This window comes from Rattus norvegicus, chromosome 2 (genome assembly GCF_036323735.1).
Source record: "Rattus norvegicus strain BN/NHsdMcwi chromosome 2, GRCr8, whole genome shotgun sequence".
Lineage (NCBI taxonomy): Eukaryota > Metazoa > Chordata > Mammalia > Rodentia > Muridae > Rattus > Rattus norvegicus.
In genome coordinates, this window is record NC_086020.1 from 141,793,272 (window position 1) to 141,812,174 (window position 18,903).

At 43.8% G+C, this 18,903-nt stretch overlaps 1 protein-coding gene across 13 annotated transcripts in view; it reads left to right on the plus strand.

Annotated features, from left to right (window-relative positions):
* Dclk1 (doublecortin-like kinase 1) overlaps positions 1-18,903 on the plus strand; it is a 293,874-nt gene that overhangs the window by 226,057 nt on the left and 48,914 nt on the right. For 5 of the 13 annotated variants that reach the window (XM_039103249.2, XM_039103254.2, XM_039103247.2 and 2 more), the window contains 5 exons: positions 4,584-4,716; positions 7,166-7,274; positions 13,767-13,824; positions 14,248-14,367; positions 16,173-16,319. In XM_039103249.2, the coding sequence (XP_038959177.1) occupies positions 4,584-4,716; positions 7,166-7,274; positions 13,767-13,824; positions 14,248-14,367; positions 16,173-16,319 (567 nt within the window). The remainder of the gene's footprint in view (positions 1-4,583; positions 4,717-7,165; positions 7,275-13,766; positions 13,825-14,247; positions 14,368-16,172; positions 16,320-18,903) is intronic. The other 8 variants (XM_017591139.3, XM_039103250.2, XM_008761005.4 and 5 more) reach the window with 2 other exon arrangements.

Here is an 18,903-nt window from a genome sequence, read left to right on the forward strand (position 1 = left end):
GATAGCACCATTACCCAGCCAGGGCGTGGTTATGTGGCAGATTTGTCTACACTGCTTGAGTCAATTGTATTGATTGGCTATTTTCCAAATCTCCATGCAGTGTGGACTCCAGCTGAGTGACAACATTCACACAAATGACATGAGTAACTCATAACATTTAAAAACGGACTGTTGCTTTGACGGCGTGGTCGTCAGACACATCTTGGTAAAATGTGGTTAGAGCTGTTAGCTCAGCTTTCTCTCTTACTTCAAAAAGTACACACCATCTGTCCCCATCTGTTACGCTAAATCACGGTGCGCGCGGTGTGTTCATACTTTGCAGGGCAGCGCTTTTATGAAGGTGTTCCGTAAAAGCCTCCAGGTGTCAGCAACCTGCCCGAATGGTTCCCATTAAATCTGCGGGGAGGTGACGACATCTCAAATGTCACGGCACCTCTCCGGGCAGTTAATTGTGTTAAATTCTAAAATAACCACGTGTTCGTCTCTTATAGGCCCAGATGCCTTCGAGTTAGCAAACCCACTGAAGTCCCCATAAAATCTCACCAGTATGGACCTTCTACAGCGGTCTGTCTGCCTACAGTGAAAGTAGGTGGAGCAGCTTCATTTAGAAGCAGTCGGTTGCAGGGGTGCCTGTCAGTCAGTAGGAAGGACTGGCTGGTCTCATTAGGTCAGTTCTAAAGTGCTTGTTACTGTTTTCAAGCCAGACATGCAAATCAGAGCCAAAATCTCCCAGGGGAGACTAAGTGTGTAAGTACACGTAGGCAGTTTAGTAACAACTGCCACAGGGAGTCATGCTAATTACTGTAGAACGGCCAACTTAAACTTACCTGCCACGACTAGCTCACCAATGAATGAGACTCGGGCTATAGTTACCTTATTTGGCTTTGACAATTACTGGGGTGTATTCCCTAACCTACTCTTTAACTGCTGGCCTATCTAAGTCCTCAGTGGTGTACCCCAGACACTTGCTGTTTCTCCGTGACACATACCCATGGTCCATCTCCCCTCAAGAGGTGGCTTCCTCCTCTCCTCTTCTTCTTTCTCCTTCTCTTCCCTCTTTTCTCCCCCCATCTTTTTCTTTGTCTCTCTGTCTCCCCCACCCCTCTTTCTTCTCCACACCCCTACCAGGTAACTCAAAACACATCTACCTCCAATCCCTCTAGTAATTGGTTATAGTCAATTTTATTTAACCAATAGTATTACATTAAGGAACAAGGTTTGCACAACAAAAACTTAATAAAAGTGAGAATTCACTTGTAGGCCTAGATCTTCTGGTAAAGAATTTAGCATTACAGTACACAGCAAGAGACCAAACTTCAGTAGATACTGGAGTAGGGGAAGGGAGAGAAAAGGAGAGGACTATAAAACCAGAATCCAAAAAGTAACGGTCTAGGAGAAAAATGAATATAAAATGAATAAATACCATCAAGGTTGGCACTTAACACAAAGTGTCAGTGTTTGATCAATAAAAATCAACCTATCAAACAGGAAAATGGGTTAACCTGTTAGTCTGGTAAAATGTTAAAGCTTAGCACTACAGAGAAGTCACTGTGATCTTGAAGTGAACCAATTCTTTATTGGGGCCAAAGAAGGTTCAGTGCTGATCAGAACGCACTCAGCTAGTTGCTTTCGTTTTGAGTACCAGGTTTAAAGAGAGGGATTGAGAGCTCTGCCATATCTCCAGGCTGGGGGAGAATCCCAGATCTTTGTCACACGATGAACAAGAGAATATGGGAATGAACAAATTGAGAAAGCAGACTCAGGAGTCCTGTTTGTCTCCAAAAACCTGAAGTTCTTACTGTCTTGTGGAAATGGATTCCACTGGCTGCCTGCAAGTGGGCATGGTGAATAGAAAATGTCCAGAAATAGGATTTCAACACAAGAAAAGCCCTTCACTTACTGCTTCACCTCGTTAACAATTAAGCTGCTGCCTAAGGAAGGAATGTACTGGTTGCTGGTTGCGTTTGGACATCGGTCACTTGACCACCTCTCTAAAGTAGGGAGTCTGATCTCTGGGTGGAAATGGGACGGAAGAGGTGGTGGCACTTAAGGTCCAGTTCTGCTCCTGAGGTTCTTTGAGACCTTGGGGGACCATGGCCTTTGAACGGTGTGCAATGTTCTGCATCTGACTTCTTTAGAAGAAAGGAGAGATGATGCCCTAAGAAGGCCAATAGGTTCATTTTACTGTACTTGAGCATAATAAAGAGAGCTATGACTTTCCATTTTTTTAGAGTACCCTATTATACATAAGTAAGCTTTTCTTTTAAAATCCTGGGTCATCTACAGGTCTTAACCAACAGGGAATCTGAAATGGCATGGGTTACACTTTCAAAACACACAAGCTTAAGAGTTGAAAGAAAGCCAAAGCAACTATTAATCAATAAGAAAGTTTACTGAATTGCATACAGTAAGTTTCTGGAATGCTGCATTTTAAGAGCTCATGTCACCATGAGCTCTGGTCAAGGTTCGGTACAGAGCACCTGGTGTTCTTACTAACAGATGCAGGTCTGTCTGTCTTCCTTCCTTCCTTCCTTCCATCCTTCCTTCCTTCCTTCCTCCCTTCTTTCCTTCCTCTTTCTTTCTTTCTTTCTCTCTTTCTTTCTGAATATATAATCTGTGAGCATCTTTGCAAACACGTTATTGTCTATTAACTTGGTGCTTCATGAAAGGGTGTCTTTGGATTGTAAACTATGGAATATAGCGTGAGGCAGCATCTGTCACCTCCAACCCATGATATGTCTACATTATACAACGCCATTTGCAATGTCAAGAGAGGAAAAAACAAAAACAAAAAATTAAAAAACAAAACAAACAAACCAACCCAGGGCTAGAAAGCCCGGAAGAGACAGACTCCGGCTTACCCATCTTAAAGAGCTCTTCTGTCTGATTGCCACTGCAGTTGGAATGATGCAGGAGACCGAGAATCTTGCTGTTCTGGAAAGCACACACCTTCCCCTCCAGTGCGACCATGTTAATGTTTATTTTCTCCAGGCTGCGATGTAACACAGCTGGCGTGGCTCGGCCTTCTGTACAGACATGATAAGTGTAACATTTTCACAAACAGGTTCTTGAGAGTCAGGCGAGTGTGACTTTGACGCTGATACGTTGACAGTGCCTCCGACACGGTGGGTTGTGATTCTGTGCTTTTGAAAAGGAAAAGAAAGCCCCGTGTTTGGAAATTGGGATCTTTGCTGTGGGATGTGACACACAAGTTCCTAGTCAGACGGAGGCTGGGCAAGAACAGATATGTTCAGGCCACCAAGCGTATCGAGGGAAGATTCTTGTGATATGTGGAAGTTCAGGACACATACACAGGCAAACTGTATGACATTCACGGGGTATACAGCAGTAATATCAAAACTTCTAGGACATCTTATAAGGAAGAAGAGGTATCGTTATTAGTATCGTCAATGGGATATATCCACCTTTGTCCCTTGTCACTCAGGAAATGCTCTGTGGTGCTTGACTCACATGGCCCTGGAGTGGTTACATGGTCTATCCCCAACCACAAATCTGTTTTAGGAAGAAAAGGGTATTCGGGCTTTCTGTGCAGGAGGCTGTTAGGTACAAGACACAACAACTTCTCTGCCTTTTTTGTGCTCAGTTATAGCTGGATGGCGCGGGGTGGAGGTTGAATGGGAAATGGAAAAGGAGAGGAAATGTAGGTCAAGTTTGCTTCTCACCCCCCCGCTTCGTGATCAATGCGACTACAGCCGCTCTCCCTTCTCTCTGCTCCACAGACAGACAGCACCATGAGCCAATGCCGCCCCCTCACCGCCTCCTGCTCCCGTCAGGCCAACCAAGTGGATAAACCCAGGGGACAGAAGGAAGATCTTTTAGGATGAGCTGTATTCACTATTTAGAAGTAGCATCACTGTGTGCAAATTGTCTTCTCAAGAAGGAGGGGTGGAGACGGAAGCATCCATTGTTAAATACCGTTCCCAGCCAGTTCTCATATTAAATATTTTCCCTCCTACTACAGTCAAAACCTTGTTCGCTCTCATGGGACTTCGGTCAAATCTACCTGAAGTACAGGAGTCTCTTCCGGCCTAGGCTTCAAGGCTGCCTTTCTCTCAGACTTACTAGGGATCATGCCAAGCTGGCCTCGTGTTTACTGTGTATCTTTATCTCAAAGTGAAGAGTAGCAAACTACTCTTCTACTTTTCTCTTAAAGCTGAGTTATTTGCTTTTTTTGTAGAACATTCATAACTAACTTAGATATTTTTGTTCTTATAAAAATAGAAAAATAGTAGGTAAAGCCAGAATGGCATAGAAGACAGAGTGAGATGCCTCAAATATGGCGAACTGGAGCTCAAGGATGCTGATTGTGAGAAAAGAAGTCATGGGTGTCCAGTTTCCCAACGACTAGCCTCTCCTAGTCACTCAGATCATTGGCTACTCGTGAGGGTGGGAATTGTGGCACTCATTAGATATCCTTAAGACCTCCTCCAACTTTAAAGACCGATTTCTCCCTGGGATGGGGCAACACTAGCTCCTGAGATTCCGGGCTGGGTATATTGTGTGGAGGCTCCATCATTCTGACCCAGGTTTTTTTTTTTTATTCTGCTTCTGTTCCCTTCCAGATCTCTCAGCATGGCGGCTCCTCCACTTCACTTTCATCCACAAAAGTCTGCAGCTCAATGGATGAGAACGATGGCCCTGGGGAAGGTGATGAGCTTGGGAGAAGGCACAGCTTGCAGAGGGGATGGAGGAGGGGTTAGCTGAATTTACTTTGCAAACTATAACATCTGAAACACAGTGGGTAGACAAACCTCCTGCAGCTCCTGTGGGGCTGGAGTGGGTGATTCCTACTGGCCTTCGCATCCACTGTCTGAGAATGGGAAGGAAGAGGTGGCCCACTGAACCCTTTCACGTCCTCTGTGGCTGTGTGATGCCTAAGAACACCAGCAAGGGTCTGCCTTTGTGCTTCCCTGCTCTGCACCCTTTCCATAAATGAAAGGACGACTGTGGATTGTACGTGAGGACCCATAGGTGGGCTCCAACCTAAGGGAGTTCAATCCATCAAACTACATAACTGCTTTCCATTGCTGGTAACTCCAAAGAAATGCTACTTGTCCCTTAAACTGATGAGCATTAGAATTTCCCCATGACATAAGAAAATGGCCTGGATCACTCGAGTTGACTCTTTGCTAGCTTGCTGTATGGTTTGACATGGGCCTCTTTAGTTCTCCATATCTTAGTTCCATTTTAATAGAAATGCAGAATATTAAATGTCACCATTTCCATCCCTGGGGATGGAACTGGGCTCAAATCAATTAGGGGAAACCATTGGAGAAGTAGAAGTGTATGAGGATTAAGCCGCTGTTAAGAATAAGCTCCTCTTGGGCTGGAGAGATGGCTCAGCCGTTAAAGGCTAGGCTCACAACCAAAAATATAAGAATAAGCTCCTCTTGCCTCAAATGGTATGACTTGACATTTTCCCAAAGGTACATCCTGAGAGGGATACTCTTACATTAAGCAACACATGTGACTCACACGTGACTTGTTTGCATCTGTCCACGTCTGTAGCTCACCCATCTAGAAGCCTCTTTCACTCTGGGGTGCCACATTCACCTAGTGACCTGTGATGGTCCTTGACTAGACCGAGTCCAGAGGGGCCATTGCCTTTATCAAAAAATAGTCAGTAGAGAAATCCCAGGTACTGTGCCCTGGGTGGGTGTATAAGTTTCCACTGGAGGAGAAGACAGATGACCTCTCTCTATTCCCCATCTGTGAGATCACAAATATCTGAAAAGCCACAGACCAACTACTTTATTATCCATGTACATAGTCTAAGACCCTGTTATCTGGGAGATGGTGTGTAAATTCAGATAACCCATAGCCATGCCCTCCCCTCCTCACGGAGAAGTGAAAATCCCTAGTCTTTCAAACATAGGCAGAATCAAGACTCTTTGCTGCTTGGCTAAGGGAGGAGGCTTTGATTATATCCCTCACTTGATTCTGGGCACTACCAAGGAGGCTTCCCGTGATCCAGAAAGGAGATGCCATCCATGGTGTAGAGACTGTGAAGATTCCTGTGGGCATAGTAGAGACAGTTGCCCTGCGTTTTGACTATACCTTCTAGAAGAACCACCCCAGTCATGCAGTCTGAGCACTGTGAAGACAGACCAAGAAACTGCAGATGAATTTACATTCATGCCTCTCTAGTACCACACATGAAATATGAACTATAAAACTTAACAGAACCACACCCCCCATAACATCCAAATTTATTCTGAGGGGGAAAAACTCAGTTTATGAGGGCATGCTATGAGAAGCACACAGTTAGGAAACTTACTAGGGTCCTATACCATTTTAAACACAGGTTGCCTGAGGGGAGATCTGGGATTTATAACGTTAAAGCTCATACATTTTACAGCCTGGCTTTAAAGGGCTTTTTACACCCTTGACATGTTAAAGGTGATGCATCATATTTCTGTGACCCAAGCATGGCTTATTTAATTTTATAGCCTTGGATATTTAAGGCATTATTAGCCATTTGTAAAATATTTCAGAGTACATTTTCAGAGGAATAACATGTTATTACAAAAACTGTTCTGCCACAGACATAATAGATATCAGGATTTAAACTCGACATCTGTCATGCAGGTTGCTTGGTGAGAACATTTGTCTAAAATCTGCTCGCAGATACGAGGGAGGGGTGGCCAGCAACACTTAGTGTATAAAGAATTTCATATAGATTTCCATTTCAGGATAGAGGCAAGCTCAGTGTCTAAACGACAGGACCTTTTCACACTTTTACAATGTAAAACTGCCCAGAGTCCTTCCAGAAACATCTTTTCCTCTGCCCTGTACACAAAAAATGTCATTTCTCAGAACACAATGGGTATTCAGTGGGGGCTATTGATCAAGCTATCATGAAGTTCAAGTGCAGGATTTCCTTCTCTGAGTCCCACTGAAGCAGAAACAGTTGTTGCAGTGATATGGGTCCAGGTGGAGTCGACAGGTTTTCTTTTAATTTATCGTTTGCCTTGGTAAAAACCATTGAGTCAGTATGAGCCTGCCAGGGGGAGCTGTGGGGGAGGACTGCCTGCCGTACTTCTGAATCAGTTCCAGTCTGTGAGAAGACGGTTAAAAATGTATCTTAAACACAGCCTCTGCGGCCCCTTCTGCATCAATAAAGACACACTAATGATTCTTTCAGAAGAGTCCGACGAAGGTTTCCAGATTCCTGCCACAATAACAGAGAGATACAAAGTCGGGAGAACAATAGGAGATGGAAATTTCGCTGTTGTCAAGGAATGTATAGAGAGGTGAGTGGGGGGCCGGTCCGAGTGGTGAGCTAAAGGAAACACTTGTCTTCCATGCTTTCAGACAGAGGCACATATGGCTTAAGTTAATAAAGAAAAGCCACCTAAAACAGACTGTAAAAATGGGATGGAGTCTTAAAGACTCCATAGGAAGACTTTGAATTTTACTTAGTGTGTTTAGGAAAACTTTCCAGTTCTGTCAGGGTAAAGTTTTTATATTATTTTCTGGAGAAGTCGTTTTGAAGACCTCCTCATGTACATCTCTTCAGGAGTGTTCATGTATAGGATTGGATCTCTGTTATCTACTGTCATAAAAGGTACAGCACAATAACCTTGAAAGGTTTTGAAACGCATGCGTGCTGAGCCTATAGAAATGGAATATGATCTGTGAAATGGTCTTCATGTGGATAGACGACAGACCCTGTGGGTTTAGAGTCAAGGTCATTTCAAGCTGTCCTCAAACTCACCACCCTCCTCCCTCTGCCTTCTAGGTGTTAGGATTTCAGGCATGCTCTATGCCCGGTTTATTCGCAGGTTCATGATGACTGCTCAAGGGTGGCTGGTGGCTACCAAGTAGAGAAGTGACAACAAATACCGCATCAGCCCAAACGGAAGTGACCTCAAACTTCCTCTCAGTGTCAGACTCTGAGTTCTTTTCTGGGCAGTTACTTATGTTCAGAACTGGACAGCCGTCGTCTTCTCACACCTGTGCTGGAGGCGTTTAGCTCTTTTGAGGGGATCCCTCTGGTTCTCTGGAGGCTGGCCTGAATGAAGTATCTTTGATTCCCTAGTCCTCTTCACTACTCCCAGTGAGCTGGACCCTCCTCAAATTCCGGAGCCTTTATCTCTGTCCTATCTCATACCACTACCCAGGGAGGGTACCTCGGGCCAGGAGACAGATGAGGACAGGGTAGCACAGTAGAGCCAGGCCTGGGTCTTCTAAAGAAGAATGGCTCTGAGCCACTTAGAGCTGGAAGCCTGCCTAGGGTATTATGCAATACCCGGATTCTTAGTTGAAACAGCACCTACTAGGTGCTCCCTGCACCCCAGCACAGTTCATTCCATAGAGCAAAACCCCCACTAAGTGGCCCTCATACAGCAGCTCTCAGATTTCACTCCTCATTATTCCAGCTGGACTAGGGTGCTCACAACAGCATAGCAACCTACTGTTGCTATGTTACTCTGCATGAGGTAGGTAGAGTAATGAGTAATGGTAGCATGAAAACCTCCCCTCCTCTCCCTTAGTCTGCAGCCCCTGCCCACGGAACATCACTCTCAACTGACTGACTGCCAGACACAGAAAACCTTCCTTTATCATCTCCGGCTCCACCCCTGCTGAAACAGGACTAAGCAATATTTACTGAGTATCTATCCATTCGTGGTCCTTAAATGAGAGTAACCCATTGAATTACATTGATTCAATGTGTCAACATTGCTACCCCCATTTTATAAAAAAGATAGACTGAAGAAATTAACTATTGAGGTTCCCTAAATCTACTAAACACTTAGATCAGAGCTTTGCTTCCCAAAACACACCTAAGTCTGTCTACCCCACTGCTTCTAATAAAGGGCTCCCCATAAGATTCTAAGAAGGAACTCACCTATACCAAAGTCACTCTTTTCAGTGTAAAATAAGACAGAAATTGAATCAGGAAAGGCATATACTGTAAGATAATATAATCTATTATATCTAATATATTATAGATAATATATGTATATTATATTATATGTGTGTATACAATTACTTCCACATGCACATATTACATATATATGCAATTACATCCATACACAAACACACAAACCCACAGATACACCACACACACACACACACACACACACACATACACACATCTTTCCCCTAAGTAGAACGTCTCTCATTTTGGCAGACTGGCATGGCCTTCATTTGCTAGCCTCATCACCATTATCATTAATTTTTAATCTCAATCAAGGGCTTATACCCCACTGTTGATTATTCTGTTCCCAGATAAAAGACACACAACCTTTACATTTATAAGAAGCCTCAGTCAGCACTAGAGCTGGGCACATATTTACACTCCATGCAGTTGGAGTCTACTTTCCCATCAGTGACCCCAAGCTATAAGGTCATAACTTGACATGTTCTATCTGGGTAGCTCTTTACTCCTCGAGGCTATGTTCTTATGATTCACCTACCCCATGGCAGCTTCCTCCTCTCCCTACCTTCCCTCTCCCTCCCTGTGGTTCTCCCTCCACCCAAGCCCAGGAACCTCACAACCCTACCTATGTCTCTTCTGCCCAACTATTAGCTGTTAGCATCTTTATTTAACCAAAAGTTTTAAATTAAGAAGCAAGGTCACATTGTATGTGTGGACTCCCTGGGAACAACGAGGCTCTGAGGGCCAGTACTTAGCATTTCAATACACTACATAGCAAAAGACCAAACCTCAACAGACCAGTTACTGTTTGTTCTAGCTGGTTCTGGACCAGGATGGTATCTCAGTCCTAGGATCCTAGCCTTCTCACAGTTGCTACTTCTCCACTGAGAATTCATTCTCTCTCTCTCTCTCTCTCTCTCTCTCTCTCTCTCTCTCTCTTTCCCCCTCCCTCCCTCCCCTCTCCCTTCCCCCCTTTTCTTTCTCACTTAGCTGTGCTCACTTTACATGCGTTCACATCCTGGGCTCACGGTGTGAAACTTCAGAGTCTAAATACCAGATTGCTCTGAAAGTGTCAGCATCTAGCTCCTGCTGAGCAAGGACATATGGCTGATGCCCTCTCTCCCCAGAGATATTATGAAACATTCTTTTAATATTTTACAGAGATCCAAGAAAATAAACGCCAGCTAAGAATGCCACGAACGGCACATGCTGCTTGTGGGTACATTCTGCTTTGTTTTGGGGGATGAGTGTGTATCAACAAGGGTAAAGATGCTCCTTCTCTGCTATAATACACCACCACAGGCAACAGGCACAGTCGCCGAGTGACACGGGCCTTTTCTGTGTGCCTTCTAGCATATTCTTTGCTAGCACAGCACTGTTTGAGCAGTTGAGATTTTCAAAAATATTGTTATAAATTCTTTGACACTTTCACACATTGTCTTTGGTCATATTCCTTCTCTCCTTTGTCCTCCCAGATCCCTCTGACATCCAATGTGGTGTTCTCAATTCGTTTTTAAGTCCATTGAGTCCCATTAATGCCATCTCGTAACTCTTAGGCCTGTGGCTACTTCCTGGAGTGTGTTAAAGCTGCCAGAGCCACACCCTTAAAGAAAACTAACTCCTCCTTTTCTCAGAAGCTGTCAATTACAACAGCTCCTCATCCAGGAGTGAACATCCTATGCTCACCCCTTCTCCATGCTGGCATTTCATCTGGCTTGAGCTTATGCAGATCTTGTGAACAATGCCATAACTACTGTAAATTCATGCTTCCCTTCGGTCATTCACCACCTCTGGTTCTTCTGGTCTTCCCACCACCTCTTCCACAGTGATCCCTGACCCTTGGGAGGAGGGTATGATGTGATAGCCCATTTAGGGCTAAGCATCTGATGTCACTCTGGACACCTTGACCAATTGTGAGTCTCAGTGTCAGTAACCAACAACAGTAAGGATCTTCTCAGATGATGGTTCAAATGTGCAGTAACCTACAAGTATAATCAAAACCATTAGGAGTAAATTAATATTATTTAATACTCATTAGCAGAGTAATAGTGGCGGGTTCTTCCCTATCACATTCTTGACCCTGATGACTGTCAGGCATAGGCTCCATCTTGTGAAGAGGCTTTAAGTCCAATCAGAAAACTTGTACTTGGGTCCAAGCTGAGGGTGTATTTAATGGGAAGGTGACCTTGCCAATTTATTTGCCCTAGATGAAGACAAAGACAGAATTCTGTTACTGCTGCTCTCACTGTGGCCTAGAGAGTTCCATGAAAGGTCGAGAATGCAATGCCAGGAACAGACAAACAAATGGCCTGTGTTGCTATCAGCAAGCCAGACATCCAGAATTGTTTTCCTCGATTTATATGCCTTAAATCAAGTTGGTTATTTTGGGTAAAGTATTCCTTGGCATGGCTACCATTGCGGTTTACAATGGGCGTTGAGGCCCAGTTTTAAATACCAACTACTCCTAGAAACACATACTTGAATTAATTAATGGTTATTATTAAGTAACTATGGTTCTGCTCCTAAAAACTCAAGAAAAAATTATTGTGGTATTAAACTTAGTGACCCTCTATGGGGTGTGTTTTCTGATATAAGATACAAGTAAATTTGGTAGAATATTTGACTGTGTTATAAAGTGTTCTAGCTAGAAAGGTGACATACTTCTTAGTGCGTCCTGAGGCCACCACCCACACTTGCTTTTGTCTCCCCCTGAGTGGTAGGCTTGGGACAGAATCTAAGATCCTGGCCCTTTGGTAGACAACCCTGTCACCGGTTCAAGGGCAGCTTCCTGCCCGTAGAGATAAATTCCACATTCTCAGACTCCACGCCAGCCATGGCTATAGAAGACCTTAGCATCACTCAGGAGAATCCTACAGCTGAGGAACTCACTTCTCACCAACATGGCTGCCTTCTCACTGTTGTGTGGAAAGTGAGGTGGTCTTGGAGCGCTGCACAGCTCCATCCTTGCCTTCTAGGCCTAGGCAGTGCTGCTGCAGCATAGAACCCACAGCTCAAGACTAAATCTTCTAAGCACAGAGTGGAAATTTGCTCAGAGAGTCTGGTCAGAGACATGATTTATCCAGAAGGCCTCCAGCCTTTAGTTTTCCTCTTGATGATCTATTTTCAAACTTACAAAGTCTTCGGCAGTTTCTTGAGGAGTCCTTTGAAAGGGCCTTGTGATCTTACTCAACCAAAGCTTCTAAAAGAACTCTCTATTCTCATTCATGTTTGGTGCCACCTCTTCACTGTCTAATGCCAAGTAGCCTGCCTCACCTCTTTCCAAGGTGTGTCTTCTCTGTCTCAACCACACCTCATTACTGATGGTCTGGGGTTTCTATGGGACATAGAGCATCCAAATCCTACATTTTCCTGAGGCGTGACTTGCTCCTTCCCCCATCCTGGCAGATTTTAAGGATCAGTAATGCGATGTGGGAAAGAAGGGAACCATTAGGCTTATGCATCCACGTTCTCGTGGAATTAGGGTAGTGTGGACTCCCCTGAGCACCCACATTCCAGGACAAGCATCCCAAAGCAAAGAGGCTTACCTCACCCCATCCAAAGACCAACGTTCTAGTAGAGAAAAGGGGCTCCAGAAGCATTACCTCTTCTGGTTTTACTCCTCAGACTTAATCATAACAAAGTAAGGTTTACTGAGTGTTTCCAATGCTGGGACCTGTGAGTAACAGAAGTATTTTTTGAAATGGTGTGTTACTAATTTTTAAAATGACCATGAAACCAATATTTAAACAGTTGGTTTCTTAATTTGTCTTAAAAAAAAACCATCTCTTTGCTCTTAGCATATGTGAGGATCCCATTGTAATCATCAAACTAAAGACCTTAAAATTCCCTTTTTTAAAATTTGTCTTTTATCCGACTCATTCCAATCACAACCATTTGGATCCAGATAGGTGACTTTATCTGTGAGTAAAAGGCTAGGCTCTATTGGTACCAGAAATGAAAGCTTGTGCTTTAGACATTGTGGTTTAGCCCAATCTCCTATGTGTCTTGTCCTCTGTCAATAGCCGTGCCCTTAGATTTAGTGCTAGAATATCTCAGATAAGCTGGTTCATATTAGCATGTATAACCAGGGGACAGCTCTCCCACACCCATCAGGGCAGGAGATACCATGTAATGGTTGTATGGAAAGCTCGGGCTCTGAGAAACAGGACATGATCTTTGCCGTGAGGACCTTAACCGTCCTTTCCTCCTGAGTGACAGCCACAAAGGGCCCAGTAGCTCCCAGGAAGCTCCAGAAATGGTTTCATTCTTCTCTATCCTCTTTGAGCCTTGTCCCTCTTGGGTTCTTCAGCAATTCACTCTCAGCCTATGACACTATGGACATCTACAACTCCCCAGGAGTCTTCAAGGTGGCCTTAAGAGCTCTTAAGACAGCTTTCGTAGCCACCTTAGTGGAGAGAGAACTCTGAGGAAAACTGAGGTGCTGGACTCAATAGATCACACTTATATTCCCAACACTTGGGTAGCTCATGGAAGAGGATCATCAGTTTGAGGCCAGCCTGGGCTGTGTAGGGAGACCCTGTGTGAGGCAGGGGTAAGGAGAATAAGTAAATGAGTGTTGAGGAGGTTGAATCCAGCGCAGCAGCTCAGCATGGCTTGAGCAGCCACAGTGGCTGTGCTTTCTGTACAACATGGCTCTAGATCTGTCTGTGCTAGCACATCCATTGCCCTCAGATGGGGTGAGCCCATAGACATCTACATGCATCTGTGTACAGAAAGAAAGGAGCCCTTCCAAAAGTAGAAACACTGAAGCCTATGGGCAAGAAAATAACTCAATAACCCCCAACCAAAGAAGTCAATTGATTAAAAATTAAGTTTTACTTTTAAAAATTTCCTTTTGCAGGTCGACTGCTCGGGAGTATGCCCTGAAAATTATCAAGAAAAGTAAATGCCGAGGCAAAGTGCGTACCAAGTTAACTCCTGTGGTGCTCGTGTTCCAAGGGTAGAAAAACAGAAAGCAGCTTCTTAACACAGTTCAGCCAAAGAGGCGCATTTTGATGGAACAGAATGTCATAAGTTTAGAAGAATATATGATTTTGTAACTATTCCTGGAATAAATGTAGCAGGAATGGTTTGATTCGATTTTCCCCCTTATTTTTGCTTGCTTTATTGTCTTCTCTTATTTTTGTTATCTGAGATTTATTCTGTTGCTTTATAGGAAATTTTAATTGTCATAGTGGGTCTCGAGTTTAATTATCTTAGGGTCTTCAGAATACTGTTACATTTCACCAAGATACAGCTCCCCTATTTTCAGGTTGTTGTACTACCTTGAGTTAGTCCCTCAGACATTTTGTGTCTGTTAAAATGATTTCTCCCCTGTACAGGAACACATGATCCAAAACGAGGTCTCCATCTTAAGGAGAGTGAAGCATCCGAACATTGTTCTCCTGATTGAAGAGATGGATGTGCCGACTGAACTATATCTTGTAATGGAGTTAGTAAAGGTGTGGATTTCATTTTTCTTTCTTTTCAAAAAAAAACCCTACTGTTGTCATATTTGAGGCTGGGGATGACCAAGCATGTCAGTGTTGTTGTGGTCAAACTGTTAAACTATCATTCGATCAAAGAGAAATAGTTTAATTTGTTCCAATTTTTATGTACACATTTTATTATAAAATCATTATTTTAATCACCTTGTAAACTATATTGTCTCTGGCTGACCAAATAGAATTTCACCACTGTAGCATTGCTCTGTAAACCAACAGCTTCAATGCATTCCTGCTGCCCTGCTGTGCACTGTTAAAAGAATGATTATCCCCATATTTTTGTATTTTTATTGGTCAGCTCCCTGTAGGCTGATTTTGTGGGGAGGTGAGAATAGGTTAATTTAGGGATAGGAAATAGGGGTATTTGGTGACGGATCCCAGTCTGATTGTGAACTGGATGTTGATCAGATGGCTACAGCAGAGTCATTATTGCACTGAGCAGCCTTCATGAATTCTCTCTGTATAACTAAGTTGCCTCAGCTGGGGGAGAGAGTGAGTGTCATGTCTTAGCCAGAAAGAACTGTCTTGAGGCCTGAGCCTACACGACCAGGACAGCACTCAGGTCTTTCCATACTCTCACACACAGACATATATATCCTGCTGTATAACTAGGGAGGGGGAGCAAGGGCAGTAGACCATAGATAATATTCCACCTCCTCCTGTGGCTCAGAAACAAATTTCATACCTGTGTGACACACTGTCTTGGAGAAAAACAGGAATAGAGGAGAAAACATTTGTTCATGGAGGAACCACTGCTTGCCCAATAGTGAGAGAGGTTTTCAGGGAGGAAATTGCACAGGGGACAGAGAGGCCGGCATGGTTTGGGAAACCTGAAACCTGACAGCCTACAGGACTATGTTTGGGTTTTGCTGTTTTGAAAGGGGAAATCAAAGTGGTCACTATATAGTGACCTAGGAACTTATTCAGGCTGTGAGCTGTGCTGCTGCATGGTCAATATTCAAGAAAGATATTTTTAGTAAAGCACACCCAAGCTCTGGAAGGACTTCAAATACATGCACCTTGTATGTTGAGCCCCAAATCACTGTTTGATCAAGGAGTAATAAATTAAAAAGAAATCAGGGAAACAAAAGATCAGAGGAATAATAGACCCAGAAGACTCTCTTTGGCATTCTCTGCCATCTTCCCCTTCCTCTCCCCTTGTCTTTCTTGTCTTTAGAACAAGTTGTGGTTCCCATTTTCCATTTCTTCCAGAGAAACATATTATTGAAGAAGAAAGCTCAACACCCACTTCAAGAGAGCTAAATGTAGCAGATCAAAGAGAGAGAGAAGGAGAGAAAGAGAGTGCGTGTTTCACACGTGTCTTAATAATTTCAAAGGCACAAGAACATTCTGTTAAAAGTGGGAATGCAGAATTACCTGGGGGAGTTTTAGGACTATGCGTTTGCACCTCAGCTAGCAGTTGGTGTGTGACAGGTAGCACGTGTCACCAGAGTCCCCCACATAAGGCTTCTCAGCTGGGAACCAGATCCACCTCCTCTTGCCTGGAAAGAACCACATGTCTGCTGCCAGATCCCACCACTCTGCACTTTTTTAAGCTCAGGGGAAAATGTCAATATCTTTCACACTGAGGAGAGACATCCCCAACGGGTCTTTGGTCTTTTGAAAGACAGTAGCAGAGAAAGCCCTTAGGAGGCCCAAGTTCTGGTCTATTCTTTATATCCTTTTGGACTTGTGGGTCCCCTCCACGGACAGCCTATCCGTCCATCTGTCAATATCCCACTCAGCCAGCTGCTCTCTTCCAGGGTGGAGACCTTTTCGATGCCATCACTTCCACTAGCAAATACACAGAGCGGGATGCCAGTGGGATGCTGTACAACCTGGCCAGTGCCATTAAATACCTGCACAGCCTGAACATCGTCCATCGTGACATCAAGCCAGAGAACCTGCTGGTAAGAGGAAAGCCATCCGAGGCATCTTGACTCCCAAGCCCTCCCTAATGAATGAAAATGTCTGCCTTTTCTTTCTTTTTAACTTTTTAAATGAGCCCCTTGGGCTCATTTCCACTGTGCTCAGTCTCTCTTTAAGGTGATCTGTGATAGCTCACATACCCTCAAGAGCACCAGACTTCTTAGTGAATACATTTCAGGCTCAAGCATGGGAACAACGTTCTGAAAAACAAAGGCTGACTAGGATACAATAGTGACTGGGGTCATTTCCACAGCTGCACGTGTATTCTTCTACCATAAGAGAAGGAGACCCTTGTGTTTGGAGGGGAGGGCGCTCATGCATACGTCTGCACGTGTGAACAGACATGGGCATGTTTGACAATGACTTGAGGTCCTTCTCTAGTGATACATACAGTGACTTCCTTTCTAGATTCCACCTTACTTTCTATGACAGAGTTTCTCACTGAAACCAGGACTCACCCTTACCAATTCAGCAAGTCCAGCTGAGCTACCAGGAGCAAATCCCCAGTTTCTGCCTGTCTTTGCCTCCCCTGTTCTGGGATTGCAGGCATGTGTGACCAAACCTAGCTTTTATGTAGGTGCTGAGGATCCAAGCCCTTTACTTACTGAGCCATGTCCCCACCCACCAGAATTTCCTTTACTATCCTAGTTTTGCATCTTGATGATACAGTCTAAAACCAAAGCAAACTGAACTGGAAGAAGTAGATATTATCACCTCAGTACAAAAACAATCATGAAGAAAACAGAGCTTAGAAAATAGCTAGTGGCTGGCACTGGCTCAGTTGGTAAAGTGTTGACCTAGCATTCATGAAGTCAAGAGTTCTGGTCCAGTGCTGAATAAAACTGGGGGTTCTTGGCACAAGCCAGTAACGACAGCACTTGGTTGGTAGAAAAACAAGATGACCGGATGTTGAAAGTCATCTTTGACTACATAGGGAGTTCAAGGCCAGCCTGGGCTATTTGACCTTGTCTAAACAAAACAAAGCCAAGGAAAGCCCTAAAGCCCTGGTGTCTTTCTTCTCTTTATACTCATTTGCTTTGCTGTTTATAATTTCCTTGTCTGGGTTCTCCATGCCAACAAATGAGGGCCCTTCCCAGGCCTACTTGCTGTACAGGTAGTCTGGATGGAAGCAGAAATCAGGCAGAAGAAGCTACTGGGAAACATGGGGTAGCATAAATTTTACTGATTCTTCGGGCTAGAAACTTAATTATAAATAAAAGTGATTTTTCACCCATTCACCCCAAAATGATTTTTTTTCCTTTTTTTTTCTTTCTCTCTCTCTCCTTTTTTCCCTTTTCTGGACATATTTAAAACACAGATTTCTGGTCATTAATGTAGAAATTGCTGTCTGGTGGCAGGGTGCAGAAATGCCCACTACAGGCAGCTGACTGAGCAGTCAGAATGCATGTGTGCCAAGCAGAGCACACACCTTCAATGCCAGCATCAGGGAGGCAGAGGCAGGGAGATCTCTGGGGGTTGAAGGCCAGCCTGGTCTACTTTGTGAGTTCTAGAACAGCCAGAGAAATATAGTGAGACTCTGTCTCAAAAATAAAATAAAATAAATAAAATATCTTAGCTCCTACTTCACAAATGAAAGGTGATGAGGCCACTGTAGAGAATCACAGGTTCAGCCTTGCATGAGGGGCCTTTTAAAATCCCAGTGCCTTGTTTAAAACCTCCAGTCACCATAAGGAGTAACTCCTCCAATCCATAGGTCAAGAAACTGGGTACCTAGAATTTAAATGACTTGCCCAAGGTTATAAAATAATATACATGTATAAAACTCAAGCTCTCAAGTGAATTCTGACTCGCAAAGCCCCCAGACTTCACTGCACTCTGAGTTAGGGAGAGACTAATCAAGAGCCACTGTGGGCCAGGTCCCATGCCATAGAACTAGACACATTCCTTCATGGAGTTGACATTCAATCATCAAAGACGGGCATTCAAGAAATAAATATGCACACAATTAGCTCATTGCAATTACATTGGTAATCTTGTAGCCTCTGGCTCATGCAAGCCGCTGAGGTCAAATGGCAGAGGTCTGACTTAATTGCACCTCAAATTCCAAATCTCTGCAAACAGCCTAAACACTCTCTTCTGCATAGCTGCCTCCATGAACTGCAGCAATTTTCTGTCATCCGCAGTCATTACTCCATTACTGCTGTATCCTGCTTCATGTAGCAGAGCCTCCTGGGAACGGGCTCACAAGTGGGGCTTTGTTAGTAACTTCTCTATGCTCCAAGCCCCAGTGATTAGACAATAAGGCTTCATTTCCCTCCACTGCACAGTCTTGAGGCATCCATTGTTTATCTGTTCCATACCAGACCGTTATCTAGCTCTGCAAATACCTCCTATGATTAGACATCAGTGTGCTCTTATTTTGAGATTATAAATTTGCAGGGTATTTTTAAACACCCTGCTCGTCGGAACATACTTTAACTTAAATGAAACATAAAGTAAATATATATATACGCTCTCCTCTTTTTCTCCCCTGGATTTAAAGAAGTATATAAAGAAACTTGCAGCCAGTCATAATAGTTTTTTTATATGTAAACAAGAAACTAA